This window comes from Parasteatoda tepidariorum, chromosome 8 (genome assembly GCF_982258835.1).
Source record: "Parasteatoda tepidariorum strain Cologne lab strain chromosome 8, Ptep-v5.0, whole genome shotgun sequence".
Taxonomy (NCBI): Eukaryota; Metazoa; Arthropoda; class Arachnida; order Araneae; family Theridiidae; genus Parasteatoda; species Parasteatoda tepidariorum.
In genome coordinates this window covers 38691432-38716632 of record NC_141762.1, presented here as the reverse complement: position 1 = coordinate 38716632, position 25201 = coordinate 38691432, and the positions used below count along the sequence as shown (strand labels likewise).

The window sequence follows — 25201 nt, the reverse complement described above, 5'->3', positions numbered from 1 at the left end:
GTTTCTGGCTCTATGGGAACACCAAAAAGTTCGGTTATTTTTATAGAAGCACTTTAGTAATGATTTTGGAAAAATAAATAATAACATGTTATACAAATTTTGTAATTTTATCATGATTTGCAAGAGCATGTTATAGAAATAATTTATTTCGTTAAATTTACTTCACAGTTTCGTATTTTTTACTAAACGTGTATTAGTAGGAACTATAATTTTGAAAATCAGAATTTTTAGTAAACTGTTACCATATGAATGGGAAGAGCTACCAAATGAATAGTTTAAATAATGTATATTTTAATTTAATTAACCAGATTTTTTTATTATCAGAAATGTCATTATCCTACACTACGTTTTCTCTGCTTACTTTTTATGCATTATGCTAATGTTTTATTGAAAATATTTCTATCGTAAGAATCCTTCCATGAAAAGAAATTAGATTAGTGCAAAAATGTTCGAGCTATTAAGATTTTAATAAAATTTGATTAACTGTGTAGAAGTTGCAGACTCCATCTCACCAGCGAAGAATTCTACTCTAAAGATCAAGCTAGTTTCGACACATATGAAGATACAATTTAAATATTAAGATATTAAGGAATCAGAAAAATGTATGTAAAAATTTTATTTTAAAACCTTCTTACAAATAAGTTATCATAAAATACAGTAGCTTTTTAACAAAAACACATAAAGCCATTCAAAAACATATCACAACCCTTTGAATAAATTACTCATGAACCCCAAGCACTACGAAAATAATAAGACATATACATTTTAATGTAGGTTCTCAAAATTTATTTACATCAATATTTATTCGAATGTATTTATTGAGTAAATCTTGAGAACATTCAAAGTGCAAACTTCCAGAGGTATTTTCTTTTTTATGCTGGTATGAAAAAACGATATTGAAATCAGTTCAAACATTTTAATGATTATTCTAAATTTCAATATTTAGCCAAATTTTGAAAAATTATTAAGAGAATTTAGCTATATGCTTCTTTAGTTTAATGATACATTATAGTATTTTACAGAGTAATGGTTTAGATTCATTCTTCAATAGATGATGATGTAAGCGTAAAAGCACCGAGATTGTTAAAATGCTAATAATACTACTTAAAATTGGAACAGAAATTGTAAATTTAGTAAAAATAAATATTAAAGAATACCGAGTAAAAATATTTTTTTAACTTGACACCATTACTTATCATCTATAAGTAAATTATAGGTAAATAAAACAGGTAAATAAAATAGGTAAATAGTAGATGGATTAATTTCCAAGTCTGATACTCTTTGGAAGTTTTCTGTTTATGAAATATTTGCTGTGGTTGCTTCTAAATTAGTACTGATACCATTATATTTTCGTTTTAATATTGATACCATTATTTTTGTCTATGATGTAATTCAAGAAAAAATAATGGTACCATTGATATTACTATCATTTTTGTCTACGATGTAGTTTATGTAGTTTAAAAAAAATAATGGTACACTTGATGCCATTAGTTTTTTCGACTACGAGTTAAGGTTGCATACAAAAATAGTTACGGTATCAACTTTAGAAAAATATTGCAAAATAGTTTTATTTTAAAAGCTTTCAATTTATAAAATAACAACATGCATTGTACGAACAGATAATGACGCTTATTATTTTCATAGTGCTTTATAATACAAATAAACAAATAGCTGCCCGAAGCAAGATGAACAAATAATATCAATGAGCATTTGATGATCTTATTTCATATGAACAATAAATAATGATATAAATAAATAATATAATAAATAAATGAAAATAATAAATTAAAAATGATTGGCAGTGTCATGACACCATAGAAGTATTATTTGCTACATTTGAATGAACAAATACTTTTGAACTACAATAAATAAAAAAAGTGAAAAAATAGTTTTAATTGGTAAAAGACAAAAAGCTGGTTTAATCCACATGTATACAATACTTTTAATCAGTTTCATCTTAGCATATAAAAACGATGCTAGAAATTACGCATTAGAAGGAATAAACTTCATTTAATTCATTAGAATATTTTTTTGATTTGTCTGTAATTAAAAAAATGTTTAAACAGCTAAGAAGGATTATTAGTTTCAAAGTAATTTTTTTTAAAAGTATGCTAAAGTAAAATAAAAAATCTAATTTAAAAACTGCATAAGTAATTTGAAATTTGAGGTATTAAGTAAAGGCTTAATGTAATATTACATTAATTTAATAATTATTTTTAATTTCAAACACTTTTCAAATTACACAAAATTAATGTAAGTTTTTTCTCCCATTTCATTCGCAATTCTCACGAAACAATAACAGTCATAAACCAATAAGGCGATGACAAAAGTGCATTTTCGTGTTTCAAGTTAAAAATATAAATCGAAATTAATTTCATCAGAAAGCTGGACTTTTTTGAGTGAATATTTATAATTACTAATTGAAAATAGTATGAAATAAAATAAAAGCAAGTGGAAATAAAAGGTGAAACTTTTGTTCAGAGTTAGGTTAATCAGTTAATGTCTTTTTTTTAAATTTCATTTTATAAGAGAATAGCTATAAATACAACAAAATTTAATTTTTCCAAAGCGGTGACTGAAACATGTGCTATTGTTTTTGTTCTAAAATTAAATCATATTACGATGAATCTAAAAGCAATAATTTTAGTTGCTTTTAAAATGAAACGCGAATATACTGCGTAAATAATCGAAGGGTCAAAAAGGGATATTATATTACTCAATATCCATACAGCGAATTCACATACTAAACTATGCAAATAAGAAATATTTTGTTAAGGCATTTCTAAAGAAAACCATTACATATTACATTAGAGAATTGTAATTATAAGAACACAAATAAGAATTACTTTACAAATTCATAAAAAAAGGAACTTTGTTCTTATACAAAAATAAATATTAAAGAGTTTTCAGTCAATCACAGAAACTTGCATGTCATAGGAAAGTTAAGAGCAACTCTTTGAGATTATTGCTCTCCAATTCTCTATAAAATGAATTGAATCTTTTATTTTGGTTCCAATTTAATTCAGCCTCTAAACTCTTTTTCCGCCCTCTGGTGTGCTACAAAGTAAGCTACAGTGCAGATGTAGATGACCAGAAGCAAAGCAGTTGTAACGCCAAGAGCCATTATCGATGTTCTAGAAGCACAATCATCGAGAATACCAATTGACTGATGAATGGCGATGGTTTCTAAATTGAGAATACAAAATCAATAATGATGCTAGAAAACGGTTAATACACTGTAAATAATGGATAATTGAATTTCACCAATCTTTTTAAAAACTAAACTGTTTCTTGGTATATGCGCCGAGCGAATATTCGTCAAAGTGATGAAGTAACTGTCGTCACTTTATCGAAGAAATGAATTTCCCCAATCGAAAAAATATATTTCGTCATAAAAAAAAAACTCGTAGCGCCTAATTTATCTAACTTTTATAATAATCACGTTATCGTGGGCACCATATAGCGGGATCAAAGTAGGCCTCGAATAACGCAAGAAATTAATACCCTTCTCCATTTACTTAATATTCGTTGCACTCTTCAGTGGATTCCAGCTCATGTTGGAATCGAGGGGAACAAATGCGCAGATGCCCTTGCAAAGGACGCACGCGACGAAGATCAACCTCGAGCTGTCACCTGTGCAGATGCGAATGCTGTTGCCAGGCGAAGGATATACAACCAGCTTTTTAGCAAGGTTCCCGATCTAAACTTCCCAAGAAACCTTTCCTCTACAATAGCTAGGCTACGTACTAGACTCCAGAACTTGCAAATCTTGTTATCAAGACTTTTTGAGGACTCTAATCTTTGCACTAGCACTGTATGCATAGACACGACAACAACAACAACAAATTAGGCCTTTACAACACAATAAGGACAGATTGCACAAAGAGAGAAATTAAACCCATGCCCGATGCGGGATTCGACTCCGGGGTCTTCCTGGTATGAGGCCAAGTCCTTGACCACCGTACAAAGGGTCGGTTGATTTCGTAACTTTACTTTCATTCGTTTAGTCTTCATTCTAGTTAACAATCTCCCATAATACACTGCAATGAGGCCCTGAACCGAGGAAACATTTTCGCTATACATTTGAGACTTCACGTTTCGTCACAAATCGCGTGATTTCGTGGCGAAATTCTCAAAATTAATGAAATACAGCTCAAGGATTGTTAAATCGTCAAAAGTGAGAGACTTATTTCTTAGAGTGATAGTTGAATAAATAAAGAGCTTCGTTGAAGAAGTAACATTCACTTAGATTTAAAAACATGTCAGGGTCAGATATAAGTATAAAAGATTTATCTATTTTAAATCTTTTATACGTATATCCTAAATATTTTAAATCTTTTATACTTATATTTATGAACTATTAAAAATATTTGAGCGAATTGAACCATGATGGAGTACTTACAAATAGAGAAGAAGACGAAAGCTGAAATCAGTTGCCTTTATATAAAAAAAGGTCACATGCTCACGTTAGAGCTATTAGGTTTGCTTTATTATCAGGCTGAATTAATTTTTTGATCAGATTCAATTGGATATCTGCAAACAACGTCACGAAGTGGGTGCCGAACCTTATTGGCTGGTGAATCGTAGCATAAACAAATATCACGATTCATCGTCAATCAGATTCGACACCCACTTGTGACGTCGTTTGCAGGTACGATATATCGTCTATATTAGATATCATTTTCATTTGCTTCAGTCCTAATTCCAGTTTAATTATATTTTTGCCCTTCTTAAACTTGTTTACACGATTTCAACTTGATGGAAACATGATTCAATTGAACAATTAGTTAATATTGCGGAAAAGTTGCATCACATTGTGGAATGTTGTAAAATATATAAGGTTCAATTTTAATATATAAGGTTCAACCAAATATATAAGGTTCAACAGTATATATAAGGTTCAACCGATTTATTTGAAACTGTAAATCATTAGTGCAAGCATTAACTTTTCAGGGACTGTTCTCATGCATCATAGGCTCACAAGAATTATATTTTCGACATAAATTATACTTTTATTTATGGCATCACTTTTTAGGCGTTCAAATGATAATTCCAGTTTTCTTTTTCTTTCGATCTCTAAGCCCTATCCAAAAATTGTTATTCGCTATGTTCAGGAAAGTAGAGTGAAGTTTGCTCAATTGTTTACTAAATAATTTGTTTTCAGCAAATACTTTAAATACAATTCTAAGAATATTTTATAGTTTTTTGACAATTTCAATGCCAATGAAAATTTTACAAATTTTTGGGATTACAAAAAAAAATTTTTGAAGTAATTTTCTGGTTTATTTCACGGCATTTAATAGCTATTTACAAAATGTTATAGAAAAACTGACTTGAGTCTTTTAATGTTGGTGATTTTTGAGGAGTATGAATAAAACAATTTCGCAAATGGTTTCCTGGTGTTTCTAAACCACTTTTCAAATCTTTTAAGTATGATTTTTAGCATCCTGATAATTTATAAAGCAAAACAATAGAGGTGATTATGTCTCCTGCATTAGTAGACAAGTCTCGTTTCTATCATTTCTTCTCCATTATACTATGTTTAACAGTTTAATTCAGATATTTGTCACAGTGCCGCCAAAAATCATGCTTTAAAAATCTGGCTGAGTTATCCTGCTTACGGTTGATTTCAAATTGTTTAAAATGTCTCTTAACTTATCCCTGAGAATTTCGATTCTGTGAATTATAATAATATTTAAGAAGAAACACGACATTAGTAACTTCCCAGTTCCTCAACTGTGACTCTTTCTGCAACTATTTAAAATCAAGTTTTGGCAACTTTTTGATATTTCAGCGTCAATCTGATGAATTCAGCAACATCTTTGAAAAAGTGCTTTGTGATATGATTAAACATGTTTTGATTCACTACAATTACAGCAAAAACTAATTTATTTTTAATTGCCTCATGAAAATCAACCTTTGGATACGAAATTAAAAAAAAAATCACTCTACTAAATCCACACTATCAAAACTTGCCTCTAATGCTTACGCATCTTTTGCTTATTAAAAAAATAAGGGTGGCAAAAATATTAAAGAGAGCGTGTCTTTTTTCAAATAATAAAATTGTGCAGCTAAAAATTTTCTCTAATGCTTACGCATCTGTTTTTATTAAATAAATAAATGTGACAAAAAAGTATGAGAAAAAGCAGATCTTTTAGTATTTAACTTTTAATAAAGTGTGCAGCATGCTGAAAGTTTTTCTTTAATGTTACAAATTTTTTTTATTAAATAAATAAGGGTGGCAGAAAAGAGTTAAACAGAGCGTAAAGTTAGTAACCATAAAAAAAAAAATAGCACAGCATGTTAAAACTTTTCTCTAAGGCTTACGCATCTGCTTTTATTAATTAAATAATTGTAACTGAAAGTATTAACGAGAGCGTATCGTTTAGTTATCAACTAAAAAAATTTCGCTGTATACTAAAACCTTTCTCTAATGCTTACGCAGCTTCTTTTAAATATATAAGGGTGTCAAAAAAAGCATGAGAAAAAGCACATCTCTTAGTTTTTAACTCTGAACTAATTTCATACGTATCTCAAAAACCTAATGTTTGAGCTCTTACCATTGGCGGAGTTTGGTGTATGTAGCGATGTAGCTGCAGCTTCATCACCAAAATCCAAAACTAAAATCTCTTTGCTGAGTGTCATTTCATCCTCCATGGGTCCAGAATCTGAGGATGCAGATCTCTTCTTACGTCCCCACGACTCCTCTCGAGATAAACTCAAATAATCACCGCACATTGCCTGCAATTGAATTAGGAAAAATGAATTTGCATGATTGTTGCATGTAAAAATTGTGTATGCGTTAATATGCACATAATATTACTAATCTACAAACTTACTAAAATAATCCGTTAAAGTGCGGAACCAAGACTTTTTCGCAATTTACTCATGTAATGTTTGAATTAACAGTTTTCGTATCGTAAAAATTCAAAGATTTGTTTCTTTGCTATTTGTTCTATCAACTAATTTGTTTTTTGTTTGATTGTACTCCCACGATTCTTTAGATTTCAAAAATTAAATAAATGACACTATATTAATTTCCTTAATTGTCATAATATTTTAAACAGTTTCGTGCTTTGTAATATATTTTTAATGTGCTTGATGACTGATGATCTATCAACTAATGTGTTGATTATTTGATTGCAGCAACTTGATTTTTTTAGATAGTGTAAAAATAAATGAATAACATTTAGCTAATTTATGCTTGATGATAAGTCAAAAATATGGTTACGTAGTATATGTATAATTTGTAAATTCAATTACCGGTTCACATTTTCCGACACAGTATTTGACGTTGCATTGAAAGATAACTCCATAGGATTCTGTAAATCGGAAAGCTTCGTAGGAGCTTTCAAGAGCACCTCCAACTTGCAGAAATCTTGGGAAAATAACGGGGTCGACAGGGCACCTGAAAATATGAAATGTATAGAAATAACTATGGAGATGAATACGAAACGAATATATATATATATATATATATATATATATATATATATATATATATATATATATATATATATATATATATATATATATATATATATATATATATATATATATATATATATATATATATATATATATTAGAAAAGTGGAAAAAATAGATTATTAAAAAAAAATTAATAATAAGATGATTAAAAAATTATGATGTTATGGCGATAAAATGATGAATATTTTTACCCCCTATCATCAATAATTTCAAATGTACTCCTTCCATCTTTGGCCATAGCGTAGCAGCTTCGAGCGAAGATTCCGTATGGAGCTGAAAAGAAAAACATTATTAAAATAATTGTTCATTTCTTGTTACAATTTTAGTGTTTGTAAAGTATAAAAAAACAGCATACTGTCTTCTGGAATCTCGATGTGAAACGTGAGTCTGTCACCAATTCGTACAGTACCTGCTTCTCTTCCATCCCTTCCTAGGATGACAATTTGGGGCAATGGAGCTTCTGGTGCTCCAGATACCTCTAGAGTGGCTGGATCACTAAAAGTAATCACCATCAAGTTAGTATTTCACTAGTGCTGTTCACATAACTCACGTAGTATTTCATATAGTTTCATTAAATAAACTACGTGGAAAAATTTCCGTTATTTATTGTTTATACTTATCAACTCTTTAACACAGATGGGATACCGTTGTCCCTTTTATGTATTTTTTTCTGCCACTCTAATTACAAGCAAAAATACATGTTGGTACTTTTTAATTATAAAAACAATCTAATAATCTTTAAAAAAAATATGATAGATAATCGAAATTACATTTGAACTAAAATATAAAATTCAAAAAAAGTAGTTCGAAAAAAAAATTCTTTTTTAATCATATACAAGAATTTATCAATAATTGATTTTGTAAGTTGAAGAAATTTCAATGATGAATAACTGTTTCCCTTAGATCCAATTTACTGTAAATAAGTGCAAATTTGAAAAATTTTTGTTTGGAAGTGAGCTGTCTTTTAAAGATCTTACATTTAATGCAGAAAAAGGCACTGGTATTTCATGCTGTGTTTCCTAACCTTAAATTATTAAAATATTAAATATATTATTTTTCACTTATTCGGAACTAAAATAATACAAAATAATGTAAAAAGTACGAAAAATACGTTTAATAAAAATTCTGCCTTAAAGGTTTAATAAAAATTAAAAGCGGAAAGAAGTTCTGACATTTCTCATCTAAAAGGCATCCGATTATTATTCAAAGCACAACTTGGCAAACTCTATGACCAGATTTTTATTAATTTTCTTTCATGTCTACACCCAGAATCTCGCAATCAAAATGTTGACCACTTACCGATGCTTAAGAAAATTTAAGGTACTTAACCCTTTGATATTTTAATAGAGATATTTTTTCTACTTTTTCAATATTTTTCCATTAATTTAGGTCAATATAAGTGAAAAATATTATATTTAGCAAACAACAATTTTTCAAATTTCCACTCATTATTTAGATTTAAAAGAAACAGTTATTCATCATTGAGATTTCTTTAATTTATAAAATCAATAATTGTTAAATTTTTGAATAGGAATGTAAAAAGTTTCAAACCACTTTTTTTGGATTTTATATTTTAGTACAAATATGATTTCAATAATCTAGTAATTTTTTTACTAACTATTAGATTTTTTTTATAATTAAAAAATACAAAAATGTATATGTTTGCTCCTAATTAGAGTGTCAGAAAAAAATATATACAAAAGGGAAACATGTGTCCCATTTGCGTCAAAGGGTTAATATTATTTTCCCATTAATTTCGATTATATTTGCCTTTGAAAGTGAAAGAAATAACGCCTATTGTTCTAAAAGTTATTTTTTAAGCTTTTTGTTTCATCATCTAATTTATTTTTTAAGTATTAAAACACTGCCATTGTACTATATACTAATTAAAAATAATTGTATAATAATAAACACTAATCTCTCAATTTGAAATTTTTATCGCAACTCTGTTGAAAAGAAATTCTAGAATCAAGCAAAGAAGAAAAAAGCACAAGCACTGTTTTTGTAACCTAATACATTGCAATACATTTTAATAAACTTAGGTTCGTATTTTTCAGTACAACTGATATATCATCATTGATATACGTCATCCAGTAAAGATAAAGTGATAAATAAATGATATCTTTATAAAACATAAAAACATAACGACATTAAGCAGTTTTCATTGTTGATGACGTATTTTTATTGGCTAGAAAATTCCATGGTGCGATCTAGTTTTATCCAGTTTTTTCACGTGAATTTTCAGATTTCGTTCTTTATCAACAGCAAACAATTAATAAAAAGCACAAAGGCTTTGTTTACCAATAAAATATTTCAGTATTACAAGTTCATTTACCTGTAATATTTATTTCTATTATAAAATGTTTTGTTTTATTGTTATTTTTTTAAATTAAATGCATAAAACTGAAAGAAATGCTTCTTCATAATAACGCGAAGCTGTGATATTTCCAGTAAAGAAAAGAAATGCGCAACAGTTTATAATAAACATGTTTAAATCGGAATCTTAACTTATTAACATTTTTAGAACTATTATGTTGTTTTTGAAATAACTATATCTCTCTTTATTTAAAAATCGTGAGTTTTGGGTGTTGAACTTAATGTTGCATTTTGTTTTGGTACCGCAACACAATAAAACTTAGAAACGAGAAATTAGGAACGAGTGTAAAAAAACGAAAAAAAGAAAAAATATTATAATTTCTAATTTGAGAATTATAAACTGTTGAATTAGTGGGGAAAAAAGCATAGGGGCCATTCTACAGGTAGCAGGAATGTAAGCATTATGGTTTAGTTTTTTTACAGAGTTGAAATTTGACTCGCTCGTTTTGTTATAAACATAATACGTACGAATATTTTTTTCTGAAATTCTATTTGGTTTAAAAAATAATGTAATTTTAAGATTTTTCTCACTTTTTTTTAACTTTGCATTGCATTTTGTTTTATTGCATAAACAAAACTAGACTTAGAAACTTGAAAGTACGAAGGCGTGTTGAAAAATATACGAAGAAAATTATGTGAATAAAAAAAACTTCACTCAATAATTAGTTCGTGAATCATGAACTTTTAAATTTGGAGCAAAGAAATACCATGTAAGCCACCCTGCAGTCCGTAGAAATGCTATTACAAATTTAACATCCTGAAAAGGCCGTTTTCATTTATGAACTTAAACACGAGTCTTCCTTTTTTTTTTTTTTTTCGAAACTCCAATTCGTTTGATAGTTATCTCAATTTCAAATGTTTTTTTATTGAATTTTGTTTTCACATTTTTTGTTCGAAAATAATTGCTACTTATCCATTGTTCTAGATAAAGTTATCATTATCGAGGTTTTTCTTCAATAATTTTGCCCTTGACTTAATGTCAAAGTAACAACATAAAAAATTGAATAAATATAATAAAAATGCGAGAGTGAAAGATAAGAATTCGCTAGATATATATCTTCTTACTCGTGTCGATATTTTTAAAAACTCAAAAGAGATTAAAAAAAAGTTTCCAATTTGAAATTTCATATAAGGTTATCGTTATATATTTTTAACAAGCGGAATTTCTTCTTATTAATTCTACACTTTGGTCAAAATGAAGTTCACGAGGAAAAGTACCTCAGAATTTACAAGTTGTCTAAAAGATGTAGGAAGTTTGTAGAATAGAATGACATTTTCACAATTTAGTAAATGTATGCAAAAGTTAAAATATGATAATTTATGCATCTGGGAAATAAAATATTTTAATTACTTACCGAACAGGAATCATTCCGAAGGAAACGTTCCTGGACGTCGTTTCGTAAGTACATCGAACATTGTACATTTTGTCGGCTTTAGTTAGAACAACATTGTGATGCTGCAATACCACTGTATTTGTGTAAACTCCAGCCTGGAAAAAAAGTAATTTTCTTAATCTTGTAAATTATTTAAAAATAATAATTACAAGTATACAGGCATAATTATTAGACTCACTGTAGTTTTTTAATAAATGCATATTTGGCACGAGTTCATATGCAATACCGAGATAGCCTGGTTGGTAGGGCGCTGGGCCCATGTCCCAGAGTTCGTGGGTTTGAACCCCGCCGGCCGAAAACTCCCCGCGTAGTCAATGGTGACTGATGCAAGTTCAATCTGTCGAGTTGCAAAGTCCTCCATGTTCCCATAACAAATCAATACCTCTGGGGGTACTGGATTGGAGATCGATCGTTCTCTGAGTCAGGTCAAAATTACGATCTGTGGATGAATGAATGGGTCCGCCCTATAAACGGGCTTTGACGTGTGTGTGTGGCTGAAGGCGAATTCTTGGCCATAGATGGCGACACTGAAGAACAAGAAACGCACCCTCAGCCTTAAATTAGCTCGGTTTCATCAAGCAGGCTTGCTAGTGTGTGCAAGTGACATTCGAAACAGCAACTTTCATATTTAGACATATATGTAATGGGTTTCTATTTGGGAGATTTTTTTATATACTTCCAATTTGTATTTAATTTTAACGTATTGCATAATAATGTTAACCAACTGATACACAAACCTAAACAAGTGCCAACCGGTTTCTGTCGCGTTCTCGTGCGAGTCACTTGCGTACGCGTTTCTGTGGCTTTATGCGCTGTGTCTATTTGTTTCACAGTTTCATACTACGCAGTTATTTGTTAATTTTGTGTGTAGTGTATAAATAATAAATTGGAACATTTTCATCATGGTTAAGAAAGGTGATCTTTCACCATCTAAAAAATCTGAAGTAAAGGTATTCGTGAATGTTAAAATATTTTAAAACCGTGAAATATCACGAAGATTGAAGGTTTCTGACATTAGCGCACGACGCATACAGAAGAAAATTGAGTCAGAGAATAAATTGATCCCGAAACGAAAAAAAAATGCTGTGTAATCTTATACTGCATCTAATAATTTGGTCAGGGACTGTATTTAAAAAAAAAAGCCAAAGAAGATGCAATTAAACATTATAAAGAGTTTGCAGCATCTACTTCAATTAACTGGACTAAATTGATAATAAAATATAAAAAAAAGTTTCTATAACCCTTAATGAGTTTAAAAAAAACTTCACAAGTAAGAAAATTATTTTAAAAAGATAATAAGTTTAAACTAGTAAATAAAGTTTGAAAAAATTTAATATATGAGTAATTAAATATTGTTAAAATCAGTTAAAAAGAAAAGGTAATTTGCCGATTCCAATACTTAGCTACCTTTTACAGGTTTTAATTATTTTATGAATGTTATTATGAAGTAATAAATAGTTTCTATTTAAACAACCCTTCCAATATCAATTTTTAAAGGTTGTTAGTTTTTTTTTACCAAAATTTTTATGTAGGAATTAAAAGTTTTTAGAATCAAGCTCGAATCAAGAATTTTTTAAATTTTTTTTTATTATTAACAGTTCTTGAAACTATCACTAACAACTATCTATATATATAAAAGTGAATGTGTGTCTGTCTGTCTGTCTGTCTGTCCTCTATAGACTCCTAAACCATCCGACAGAAAGCTATGAAACTTGGCATACAGATAGTTCAAAGCACGAGAAAGGTTTCTGTCGACATTAGAACATTCTGCGACAAACCGTTCCAGCGGTATCAGCGAAAATCGAAATGGAATTTTCTGATTGGTTAAAAGCTAGCCATTGTTTTAAATTTTGCTATAATCGATTCAGTTTTCAAATATCTTGAAGATAACAACAGTGATATTTTTTATCTTATAACTCTATTCATTTAGAAAAGTAAATTAAAGTAAATTGCATATACTTCAATTTTTAATTCCCGCGTTTCTTTATTTCAGGTGAGCACAAGCAAGTAAAATCAACGAGAATAGATTTCTTAATTATTGGTTGTATCACGGATTCACTTTAATAAATATAAAGACGAAAGCAAATTTCATTCAAATTGCACGTTTTCAAAAATATTTATATTTAGTATGTAATTTTAGGCTAGCACAATTAAATATAGTTTTCGAAGATTTCATTGCTGTGACAGTCGTCATTTGAAAACTATTAGTTTGTTTATTTATGCAAAGTTTTCGAATTCATCCATTTTATTTCTCTCATTTAAAAAATAGATTTTTGTTTTAAATTTTATAATTTTCATATTTCTTATTCATCTCATTTTTATTACTCTTTTTATTATTTAAAAAATATATTTGATATTTCGGTTTAGCAAATTTGCGACCACTGTCAACTTTTACATTTCTTTTTGTTTGTCAGAAAGAATATTTGCAAAAATATGCCGCCTAAGCAAATCGCTCTTAGTCGATCGACATCTCAAGCGCGCAAGAAAAGAACTACCCGTGTTTCAGAAACATCGGAGCAACGGGAAAAAAGACTTGAAACTAATCGAGAACAGAATGCTTTAGCCCGTTCCTTAGAAACGTCTGAGCAACAGGAAAGAAGACTGTCAACAAATCAACTACGAACTACACAAGCCCGTTCGTCGGAAACATCAGAGCAACGGGAAGCAAGAATGAAAACCGATCGAAAACGCATTTCGCTATTCAGACGCTGCCAATACTCTGATTTGAATCTCAGTGCATTTCACTATGATCCGACAACGAACTATAGTCTTCCCCCAAGTGTCATCATCGGAGAAATAGATCAATTATGTATGATTTGTAATGCTCTCAAATTTAAAAGTGAAACAGTTGGAATTTGCTGTTCTAGAGGCATACTGAAACTACAAGATTTTACGTCACCTGCCGAGCCATTATCAACCTTCTTATCAGGTCAAACAAACCAATCGAAACATTTTTTGGCGAATATACGCCGGTACAATTCGTATTTCTAAATGACTTCATTCGGTGCTACACGTATCGTGAACGAGAATTACGTGCCAGCAATCAAAGTGCAAGGCCAAATTTATCATCGTGCAGGATTACTTCTTTCATTGCCTGGCGCGGATCATAAATTTCTACAGATTTATTTCATGGATAGCACAAATGATCAAGACAATCAACGCTGTCAGGTAAACAATGGCACTAAACGAGAATTTTTCGATTAACATAATTAGTTAATTAGGCTACTCAGAATTGCCCTTGACTAAATGCCATCCGATATTTACAAAGTTGTTATTAGAGCTAAAAAAACACCTGTAGGCCACCACAAAGGAAAATACAATGCGCCAACATTGGATGAAGTGACTATTGTTATAGTTGGCGAAGAATTTACCTCCCGCGATACAGTTCTTCATCGCAGAAATGGTGACGTTCAAAGAGTTCTCAGAAACGTATCGATCCTATGATACATTGCAATATCCTATTTTATTTTGGCGAGGAGAGGAGGGATATTATTTTAACATGAAGTTGAGAAATCCACAAACAGGCGAGAAAACCAATAAGAAAGCAAGAATAAGAATGTGCAACGAGTTTTTATGCATATAGATTAAGGATTGCAAAAACGCTGATAATCATATTTTAAAATGTCGACACTTATTTCATCAATACATTGTCGATATGTATGCGAAAATTGAAACTGAACGCCTACTGTATATTAAATTAAATCAAATCAAATTACGTTCAGAAGAATACACTCATTTACGGGATGCAATAATTAATGATGATAACGTTAATCCTAATGATGTGGGGAAAATGATTATATTGCCGACTACATTTGCAGGGAGTCCAAGGCGCATGTATGAATACTCACAGGATGCAATGACATATGTTCTCCCAGATTTATTTATTACATTTACATGCAATTCTGCTTGGGTTGAAATTAAAGAGCTTTTGTTACCAGGACAATCATAATCGGATCGTCATGATATTACAGCACGTAAGTTCAAACAAAAATTAAAATCTTTACTTGATTTCATTGTGAAGCGTCATGTTTTTAGAGAGACACGGTGTTGGATGTACTCTATTGAATGGCAAAAAAGAGGATTGCCGCAGGCACACATTTTGATTTGACTTATTGAAAAAATCCCACCATGCCAAACTGATCAGATATCAGCAGAAATTCCTGATGTCGCCATAGATCCAGTCTTATTTCAGATCATTGTCCAAAATATGTTTCATGGTCCGTGTGCATTACCGTACATGTCTGTTTGAAAATGCACTAACGATATCCTAGAGAATTAACTGCCGAGACTATCACTGGTTTTTTCACCATTAAAAAAATTTGCATTTCAGATCATAATCGCAAATCTCATTTACACACTTAAATACAAAATTAAAATTCAAACTGAAAGCGTTGCAACGCACGCAGGGCACAGCTAGTCTCTAATAAAAACGTTTTAAGGGTTTTAGTTTTTTTAAGTTAGCTAATAGTTTTTTTTAAACTACCTTCAATAAAAAAAAATTCAGATTTAGTTTTTCTTAACGGTGCTTTAATAAAATTTTGAAATTATTCGTTTTTATGTAGTTTAAATTGTTATTTGAAATTATCTTTCTAAAGAAACAAAATAAGGTATTGAAATATTACTAAGGATTGCGTATTGCAGTCTTGTCCAGTAAGTGACAGATCCAATTGGAAGTTTTGACTGTTGTGGATGTGTGCGTTACATGTTTCACTTCTTCCTAAAGCATACACCCGGCCATGAAATGGACGAGAAGTTTCCACAAATACAACAATCTTCGTGTCACTGCATCTGATTTTAACTGTAAAGAAATAATTACCAGAGGTGTTTATAACTGAAAAAGAAATAAAATCAACCGAAAGCATTAGATGTAAACAAAGAAGATAGTTTAAATGATCTAAATTGCTTGGAAAGATAATGGTGAAAATAAAAAAAGAACTTAAAATAAATTAAAAACTAAAATGTTTAGTTAAAAATAAATGGGCTTAACTCATGAGGAACATTGCAGTATCGCTACTCTGAAAACAAAAACTGTCAGAATGTAGTAAAATTTTCTATGTAGCATCAAAAAGCTTTTTACCGAAGAACTTCAGTAAAAATGTTGGTAAAATAAACAATAAAATATGGTTTTACAGTATGTCATAAAATTTGGTAATTTTATCAGGATTCCAGAAGCATGACATAAAATCAATTAATTGGTTGAATTTACGTTTCAGTTTTGCATTTTTTACTAAATGTGTGGTAATAAGAATTATGATTTTGAAAATCAGTATTTCCGTTATTAATAACCAGTATAAACCGCTAAATTATGAACGGAAAGTTAACTAAATGAACGGTTTAAATATCGCATATTTTGGTTTTATAACCAGAATTATGTTGCTTTTTTGTACCAAAAATGTAATTACCATACAATACGATAATTTTACCAGTAATTTTACCTTTTTTCTCCGTGTAAGATCAAGTGCGCAAATGAAATTTTGAGCTAAATGTAACTTCACCTTTTTATATTTAGCTCTAAAAAATCTCATACGTTTACTGCGGAAATAATAACACATAATAAAAAAGTGAGTTGGGAAAAATTGAAAAGAAAACATTTTTTTGATCAAAGCAATTTTAAACCACATGAAAACTGCTATTTGTAAGCTTTGACTTCTTTGCCATTTTTTGTTTACAGCATGATAGCGCATACAAATAAAATAAAAAAAAATTCTGCTTATTGCTTAAGCAACTAATACATCGTTGCGTAGGTCAATTAGTAAAGTAGGGCGGTTAGTAAAGTAAATAAGAAGAAAGTCTTCTATCGGTTTGGTAAATTATACCAAGACATATCTGTTTTAACGAAATAAATTGAATAATCATGCATTGTCAAAATACGGCGAATAGAGATCCTGAATATAGAAACTGCACTGCATAATTTCAAAGAATTATTTAATTACCATCGTAGCACACTCCATAACCATCGCAAGAGGCGTCTTGTTCCGCTTCCATCACCGCAGCAGTTTTTGGTGTAGTATCGTGCAGAAATTCCGGTTTTTGTTCTGGCACTTGGTTGAACAATCCTTCAGCTGGTCCTAAAAATACAAAGATTTTTTTTAATATTAATTATACCTATAATTTGAACCGTGCTGGCTCAAGAGATAGAGCGTTCGCCTTCCAATGAGGCGAACCAGGTTCGAATCCCAGTCGATTCGAATTCCGCATCCGGCTTGCACCAACCACAGTGCTGAAGTGGAATATCCTCAGTGGTAGACGGATCATGGGTTAGATTCCCCTTGCCTTCAGGCTAACCGTGGGAGGTTCTCGTGGTCTTTCTCTCCATGTAACGCAGATGCGGGTTAGTTCCATTAAAAAGTCCTCCACGAAGGCAAATTTCCCCCGATACTTGATCCAGGAGTTCCCTTGTCTCCTGGATTGGGTTCAAAATTACAAGGCTATGGAGTTGAACATTAGTAGTCGTAAATCCAACAAATTGGGTCGGTTGTTCAACGACGGTTATAAAATACAATATAGCTATTATTTACAATCATTTTACACAAACAATTATTCAGTAATAGTTTTGAGAAGACTCTAGTTATAACTTGTGCTATTATACACATTGTTTCGCTACAAAATAAATCATACATTGCAACGATTTTTCTTCTGATTTACTCAGAGAATGTATTGGTCTACTTCATAAATGAATGAAATACTACATGTACTGTAATGATTTGAATTGGGATTCTTATACCATTCGATTCGAATATACTCCCCCCGATTTCTAACTTACATTTCGAAAAAAGAATACTAAGTTAGAAAGGATTGTAGTCGTTGTTGTAAAAACAGAAGAAGAAGAAATGAATTTGAAAATTCTGTCACGTAAAAAACATTTTCCTATTTCATTTTTGATGTATGTCGATTGAATTCGCTGTATAATTTCTAAGTCGGTTGACATTTCACAAATCGAAAAAATATTTCTATCTAAAAAACATTTTTGTTTACGTTTTTTAGACCAAAGAATTCCAATTTTTTTTAAACGTAAATTGAAAATTTTCGTACACAACAATAATCTTTCATTACCATTTCGAAGCGCTATTGCTAATCAAATCTTCGCTTCAATCTTGAGTTTTTGCGATTTTTGGTTTGCTTATATGTGAATAAAACATTAAGGTTTACTTAAAATCTAGAATATATATCATCTGTAAAAATACATATCGAGTATCCATCGAAAATAGTCGTTAAAATTCTTGAGCTGCTCCTTTTTTTTTTTTTTTGAGAAAAATAATAATTATTTTTTCAAATATACATTTCTTACGCAGATCGCAATTCAACGGCAGATTGTCTGACCTGCCTTTGACCCCCAAAAAATTAATTATATTCCAATCTTCAATTTTATAGACTGCATTTAATGGCACAAATCATAATATGATTTTTCCTGTCATTCTTAACGAATAAAAAATAATCTTACTCAAGTTATATAAATCTAATATTTTGCTATATAAAAAGCATTTAAATACTATTATTTATTTATTTTTTAAAGAAAAAAAATTACCATTGCCACAGACTGTTTCTAAATAAAACCGAGATCTTTCACCGCCAATGACTGCTTGAGGATTGGCCGTAGACATATCATCCGATCCTCCTGGGAAGGCTGTGTGATCTAGATGGTACAAAACGCATAAAGCCTTTCCTGGTCTTGTGTCTGGTTTAAAAAGAGTGGAACGACAGATAAAGCTCTCTTCTGTAGTACATTGATGTAGGCAATCTTGCCGACTATTCACCTGAAAAGATTTAAATACGTCACTTTAAGCTAGAACAAAATTGTGATTGTCTCAGAAGACTTTCAGTGAGATATGGGTGGTTTAATTATTTGCCGACTAGTATAATTTCCCGCAGTGGCGTATATAGCATCCCAGAAACCCTCGCGATGTGGGGGAGGGCGCACGAGATTTGAGTACGCACGATCCAGAAATAATACACTATGATAGGGGTACACGATTTGCGGCCCGTGGCAACACCTGAAATACAATAAAAAAAACTATAATTTTTTTTTTTTGGAAGCTAAAAGATATTGGAAATTTTGAATTGCGCTTTTTTTAAACGAGGTAAATTTAATATAGTTTTTCGATCGTTTTTTTTCGGTGGTGATCGCAACGAATTTTAAACTAAATCCAACGAAATTAAAAACCCATTATTTTTATTTCGACAAAATCATGATACGTGAACTTCAAGTTTTAGTAATCACTTTCAAAGCTCCTTATTTGTGCTCACTTTAGAGTTTATCTAAGCGACTTTTAAATCATGCTTTAGGAGGTTATTATCGGATTTATACGTGTTTTTTAAAATACAGATCTTTCTTAAATCATACATTAAAACCACTCGCGAGTTTCGAATTGTGCTAATCCAAAGAGTAATAACTTTTGATATGCTTTATTTGTGTCAATATTATCGTGCTATTTTCTAAGTACTCTCTTTCTCAAGATACTATTTCTGTATCGTTTCTCTAAATGTTAACTAAGTTTAACTAACTAAGTTACTCTTAGTAATAGCCAAGTTTAACTAAGTTACTCTAAGTACTAGCCAAGTTTAACTAAGTTTCTCTAAGTATTAACTAAGTTTAACTAACTAAGTTTCTCTAAGTACTAATTAAGTCGTAATAAAGTGTTGATTTATATTCGCTTTTCTAAGTAACGTTTCTCCAAGTATTTTTTTATTGTTTTTTCAGCATTTATTGCACCGCATTTTCACATGATTTTGTAAATCCCGATGTTTTTAATATGTATTAATGCGATACTCGAACAGAGCATTTAAATGTGCCCTTTATTTGTGCCACAAATCTCAAAGCTTTGCAAATCTAAGAGTTTTTTTCAAAATTGTTTTTTCAATAATTATCGCTACGCTTTATTCAAGAGATTTCGAAAATTTTAATATTTTTAATCTGGTATAATAACGACTTGCGATTTTCTAATTAGGCATTTCAATAATTACTTTTTGCGCTCCTTATCTGAGCGATTTCATAGTCAATCCAAGTTATTTTTCAATCGTTTTTTTTTCTTAGTTGCTACAAAATATTTCCACATTTTTTTTTAAATCTCAATTTTTTTAATACGAAAACATGGTCTAAAAAATTATTATCTAAAAATTTAAGTAAGCTTCAGCGTGCAGAATCTTGTGAGAAATAGTATTTTTAACAGCTTTAGAGTTTTTTAAATCAATATATTGGTCATATATAATTCCTAGAAGTTAAGTCTTTAAAAATTAAGCAAGCTGACATTAAAATAAATTTTATGAACTTTTTTGGATTCATAAGTTTTAAAACTTGGTTTTGAAAAAATTAAAAAATTAAATATTAAAAAATTAGATATTAAAAATGAAACCAAAATATTTATTACATGAAAAAAAAGACAGAAATTTCTTTAAAAAAAATATTTAAAGAGTGAACTATGTTAAATAAATATTCAGAAAAACTTACCCACATCTTTTCAGTATTCAAACATACTTTCGTATTGCATTAAAGCTAGCAAAAATTTCAGAACTATCATTTAAAATTAAAAACAAGTATAGTTCCTATCAAAACATGTTAAACATGCGAGACAATTTCTTATTATTAAAAATTTACATTTTTCTCATGTAGAATCATATTTGCTTTCTCGTTCATCAAACTATTATAAAACTTTGAAACAAAATCAAACTTTTAAGCAAAAGCAATATCAATATAAATATCTGAAATTTAAATTAGAAACATCTCACTGATTTAAAACATACGTTACATCAACTAAATGTTTATTGAAACATCTTTTTACCTGTTTAATATTTAGACATATTTGCAAACCATATTGCGTGTATATTTGCATAAAATCATTATAATTTGTTTGAGATAATTAGTAACTTTTAAGACATTTAGGTAAATATATTCCCACCACATCTAAGCATAGGGTTAAATAGTATCCTTAAAAGTTCAAAACTATTAGAATTTTCTTTTTGCAAAAAAGAGGCATTCGGTCATCAAAACCAGTATTTTGCTAGGTAAAAAAAGAATTATTTTATATTAATACTAAATATGTATTCATCATTTTTCGTTACGGAAAACTTCGTGCTGAGTATGGAAATCAATGAACAATGATGGTAGATAATATATTATTTAATAGGGACATTTTCATTTATCAATACCGTTATTTTCATAACCCTCTCTTTTCTAATGCTTCGTTTAACCTGACCTTCACCTTCAACCTCTAAAACTCGCATTGATTCTATTACGATCACGATGAACTACGAGCTGTCTTGGGTTATGAATGAGGAAGCAAAATGATGGTCAACGTTGGCTGACCGGTACTCAGTGGACCTCGTATTTATCATCAGCATAATGGTAATTCATTGATTTAAATTAGTTCCAGACTTCGAATATATTAGGAGCTCGAAATGGCTCGTTTTTCTTCTTACTGTCTTTTAAGAAAACAACGAGATTCAATAATTGCCTGCTATTTGTAATTTCGTTATTGTTGTTATTTCTAATAATCGGGAGTATAAAAAAATTTGGTAATTTTAAAACCGTTTAAACTTTTGGAGAAATAGTTCTAATCTATCCAACAGAGAAAAGGGTAATAATTTGTGCTATGTATAGACTAAAGCAAAAGAACAACGTGAATGAAGAACAAGGAACAGCGTAAATTTTACCGTAAAATATACTGTAATTTTAATAATAATATTTATTTAAATATAGTGATTCCGTAATTTTAATGTAATTATTACAGTTAAAATTTCAGTAAATCAGATTTTTTGTTCGAATAAAATGGATTTTACTGTTTAAAGTACTTGCACCCTAAATGTCGGTAATTTTAACCGTAATTTGATCCAGAATTTTTACAGTGCAGTATTGCAGCAAAATTTCAATTTTTTTTGGTGAAACTTTTACGCTGTACAATTGTGTAAAAACAGTTTGAAAAAGTTTTGAAAAACATTTCAGAAAAATGTTTATTTAGAAGTAGATTAGAGTATAAAACAGTAAATACGTTATTTCATAGCAGTTTAATTCAATTAGAGTAACAATGAAAATATTGGGCTGAATTCATGACTAGATTCATGTAAGATTTTTGTATACTTGAGGCAATTAATTTTCAAATTTCTAAAGAAAAATTACTTACATTGTTCACATTTACGTCTGCTGTTCCTGAAGACAAAAGCCTTTGTAAATATTGTCAGTGTTAAAGAAAAAAATATCGATTATATCGATTAAGTCTTTGTTAAAGTTAAAAATATCGATTATAAAATAAATTATTCTAGTGATGCTTACCACAATCTGCTTATCGGGATAGTAGTTGTATTGAACATAACTTGTTACTGCTGCTTGCGATAACCCAACCTGAAGATAATTGTAATGCTTGGGACCTGGGCATACCATTGAAGCTAGATTTAGAAAAAAATGGAAAAAAAGTTCTTACGATCATTCTAAACACATCAAGGTATTTTTTAAAAGGAAATCATTTGATAAAAATATAAAATAGTGTGAATAAACTTTTCGCAGTGAATACCTGTCAAGAGAAGGGTAAGCAAAAACTAGGAAAACAAAATTATTCAATGGTCGTTGCTAATAATTATTCACTTTTTATAGCTGACATGATAAAAGTGTAAGACTAATATATTTTACAATCTCATATACACCCTAAAAAATTCCGGATCAAATTACGGCAAAAAGTATCGGCACTCAGGGTGCTATCTTTAAATTTTACGGGGTAAAATACCTGCTATACCGTATTTTTTAGTGCAATATATGCTTTAAAATCAATGCAACGATGTATTACTGTAAAAATTCTGGTATAAAACTTTACGGTAAAAATAAATTTTACAGTAAATTTTGCACATGATACTCTCATGATACTTCTGCTTTTCCCAGTGATTTGATCCGGAATTTTTTACGTTGTATGGAAGTTCTTAGCTTATTTATCTAATTTAAAAATAAATAAATAACCTACATCAATAAAGACACCAATTTTAGTTTCTCAGCTAAATTAATTGAAAATGAAACAATATACTACACATGCGATATCTTTATATAATTTTAACAACTAAAATATATGAACCTTAATAAATAAATTGGCAGCAGATTCGAGTGCATCAGTTAGTCTAATATTTTTTATTTAGTAATAAAAAGTGTTTTATTTTGTTTGAGTGTTATTAATAGTATAAGTTGACTAGAGTACCTTTTTACAAATTAGAAAATAATTCAATACTATCTGTAAATTTTAAGCAGTTGTTGCTTACAATTCTTCTTACAATTGATGAAAAGATTAAAGCAAATATTTTGCAAGTCAATTTTATGACTGAGAAAAAATAATCAATTAGCAATTAGACAAAACATTACAGACATTCAAGCATGAGTGAATTTTTAAAGGATGAATTATTTTAAAATTACTAATTATAAGACTTTTAACAACATACATTGCAAGCAGAAATTCTCCAAATAATCAATTCCTTGTGAGTCTACAAGATGGACATTTGCTCCTGGTGATCGACGATCGAATTCGCTGAGATGGCACTCATGAGTTACCACGTTGAACTCTACTGATCTACACACGAATCTTACTTCAGAAAGGCAGGCGGCAAGACACGATTCTCTGTTGGAAGTGAAGATGATAGCGTTGTCTAAACCTCGAAGAATCTTGTTGGGAATCCATTCAAAAGTCCACAATCTATCGCATAGGTGATCTGAGAAGATACGTTAAAGCACGTCAGAAAATGAAGGAAAGAAAAATAGTTGAAGGACTTAGGACTATAGTGGTAACCTACTGTCCAGCTATCAAGAGAACTTCCCCAGAAACCAGACTCGATTCTTGGTTTTTACAGTGATAACAAAGATAGGTAACTTCAAATAGGGGTTTAGGGTTACCCATTTCGGATATGTTAAGGTAGGGAGAGTATTATTATTTCCTCAACTCTCCCATATTAGAAATGATTTTACTCTTGTTTCTATAACAACAGGTAACCAGTCGGTCAATAATTCAGTCTGGTGCAGCTCTCATAATAGTTGGACAGTACAATTTTTTCAAAAGTAACATTTTTACATCAAACTATTCATTGATGCTGTTTAAAGATAGATAATTTACAAGTTTACAGAATTTCCACTTAATAACAGGACCTTAAGAAACACAATTAATCAATAAGAAACATCTTATTGCCAAAAATATGTATTTAACTAAAAATGGATTCCTGAAAAATTTGAAAATGTAGTTTATTATTTTCCACAATTCCCATTAATTTCCGTGGAAGTGATTGAATATTTCAACAAGCGAAAGTTTTTGAGTTGAAAAAAAATACGAAGGTTGTTAATTTTTACCTCATTTTCATAATTTTTATTTAATACACGACAGTTTTAACACATCTCATCAAGAGTTTTGAATAACTTCTGGATTAGAATAAGAAGTGCGTTTTATATACAAAAAAAGAACTTTTTTAAAGATATCTGGGTCCAAAAACTTGTAAGTAATTTAAAATTAGAGATAGTATTTTTATCGTTTTTCATTTAATAATTTATTAATATAAATATATTTTCGAACTTGGAGTTGGAATTCGATAAAAAATATGCTAAGTTTTAAATAAAGTTTATTCCTTTTTCATCAATAATAAAGTTATTTATTACAATTATAGATTTCTTAAATTGCATCATTTTTTAGTTTCACAGAGTAAGCGTTATTTTGGCAATTTTTAGTATGATTTCAATAAATGAAAATTCCATGAGTAAGTTACATTTCTTTTTGTTCTATTTTATTTTTCGTATCAAAAATTAAGAACTTGAAAACATTATAATTTTTTTAATTTACATATTTTTATCATATAAATATTTCATGAGTCATAAAAAGAAGAAAATTAAACTATTTTAAGTATAATTAAATAAAAAATTTGTAAATAAAAATAATTTATTTGATTTAATTATTTTCATAATGTAAATAACTCAGTAGTCGTAAAAAAATAATGT

General features: G+C 29.6%; 1 protein-coding gene across 1 annotated transcript in view; it reads right to left on the bottom strand.

The window, feature by feature from the left end:
- Positions 1 to 2884: 2884 nt before the first annotated feature.
- LOC107437274 (uncharacterized) overlaps positions 2885 to 25201 on the bottom strand; it is an 87350-nt gene continuing 65033 nt past the window's right edge. The window contains exons 4-14 of the mRNA XM_043052336.3: positions 23668 to 23934; positions 22523 to 22635; positions 18785 to 19013; positions 17193 to 17327; positions 15882 to 16057; positions 11221 to 11354; positions 7845 to 7984; positions 7681 to 7762; positions 7264 to 7408; positions 6561 to 6741; positions 2885 to 3186 (exon numbers count right to left, since the gene is read on the bottom strand). Coding sequence (XP_042908270.2) covers positions 3023 to 3186; positions 6561 to 6741; positions 7264 to 7408; positions 7681 to 7762; positions 7845 to 7984; positions 11221 to 11354; positions 15882 to 16057; positions 17193 to 17327; positions 18785 to 19013; positions 22523 to 22635; positions 23668 to 23934 — 1766 coding nt within the window. The 3' untranslated portion in view covers positions 2885 to 3022. The remainder of the gene's footprint in view (positions 3187 to 6560; positions 6742 to 7263; positions 7409 to 7680; positions 7763 to 7844; positions 7985 to 11220; positions 11355 to 15881; positions 16058 to 17192; positions 17328 to 18784; positions 19014 to 22522; positions 22636 to 23667; positions 23935 to 25201) is intronic.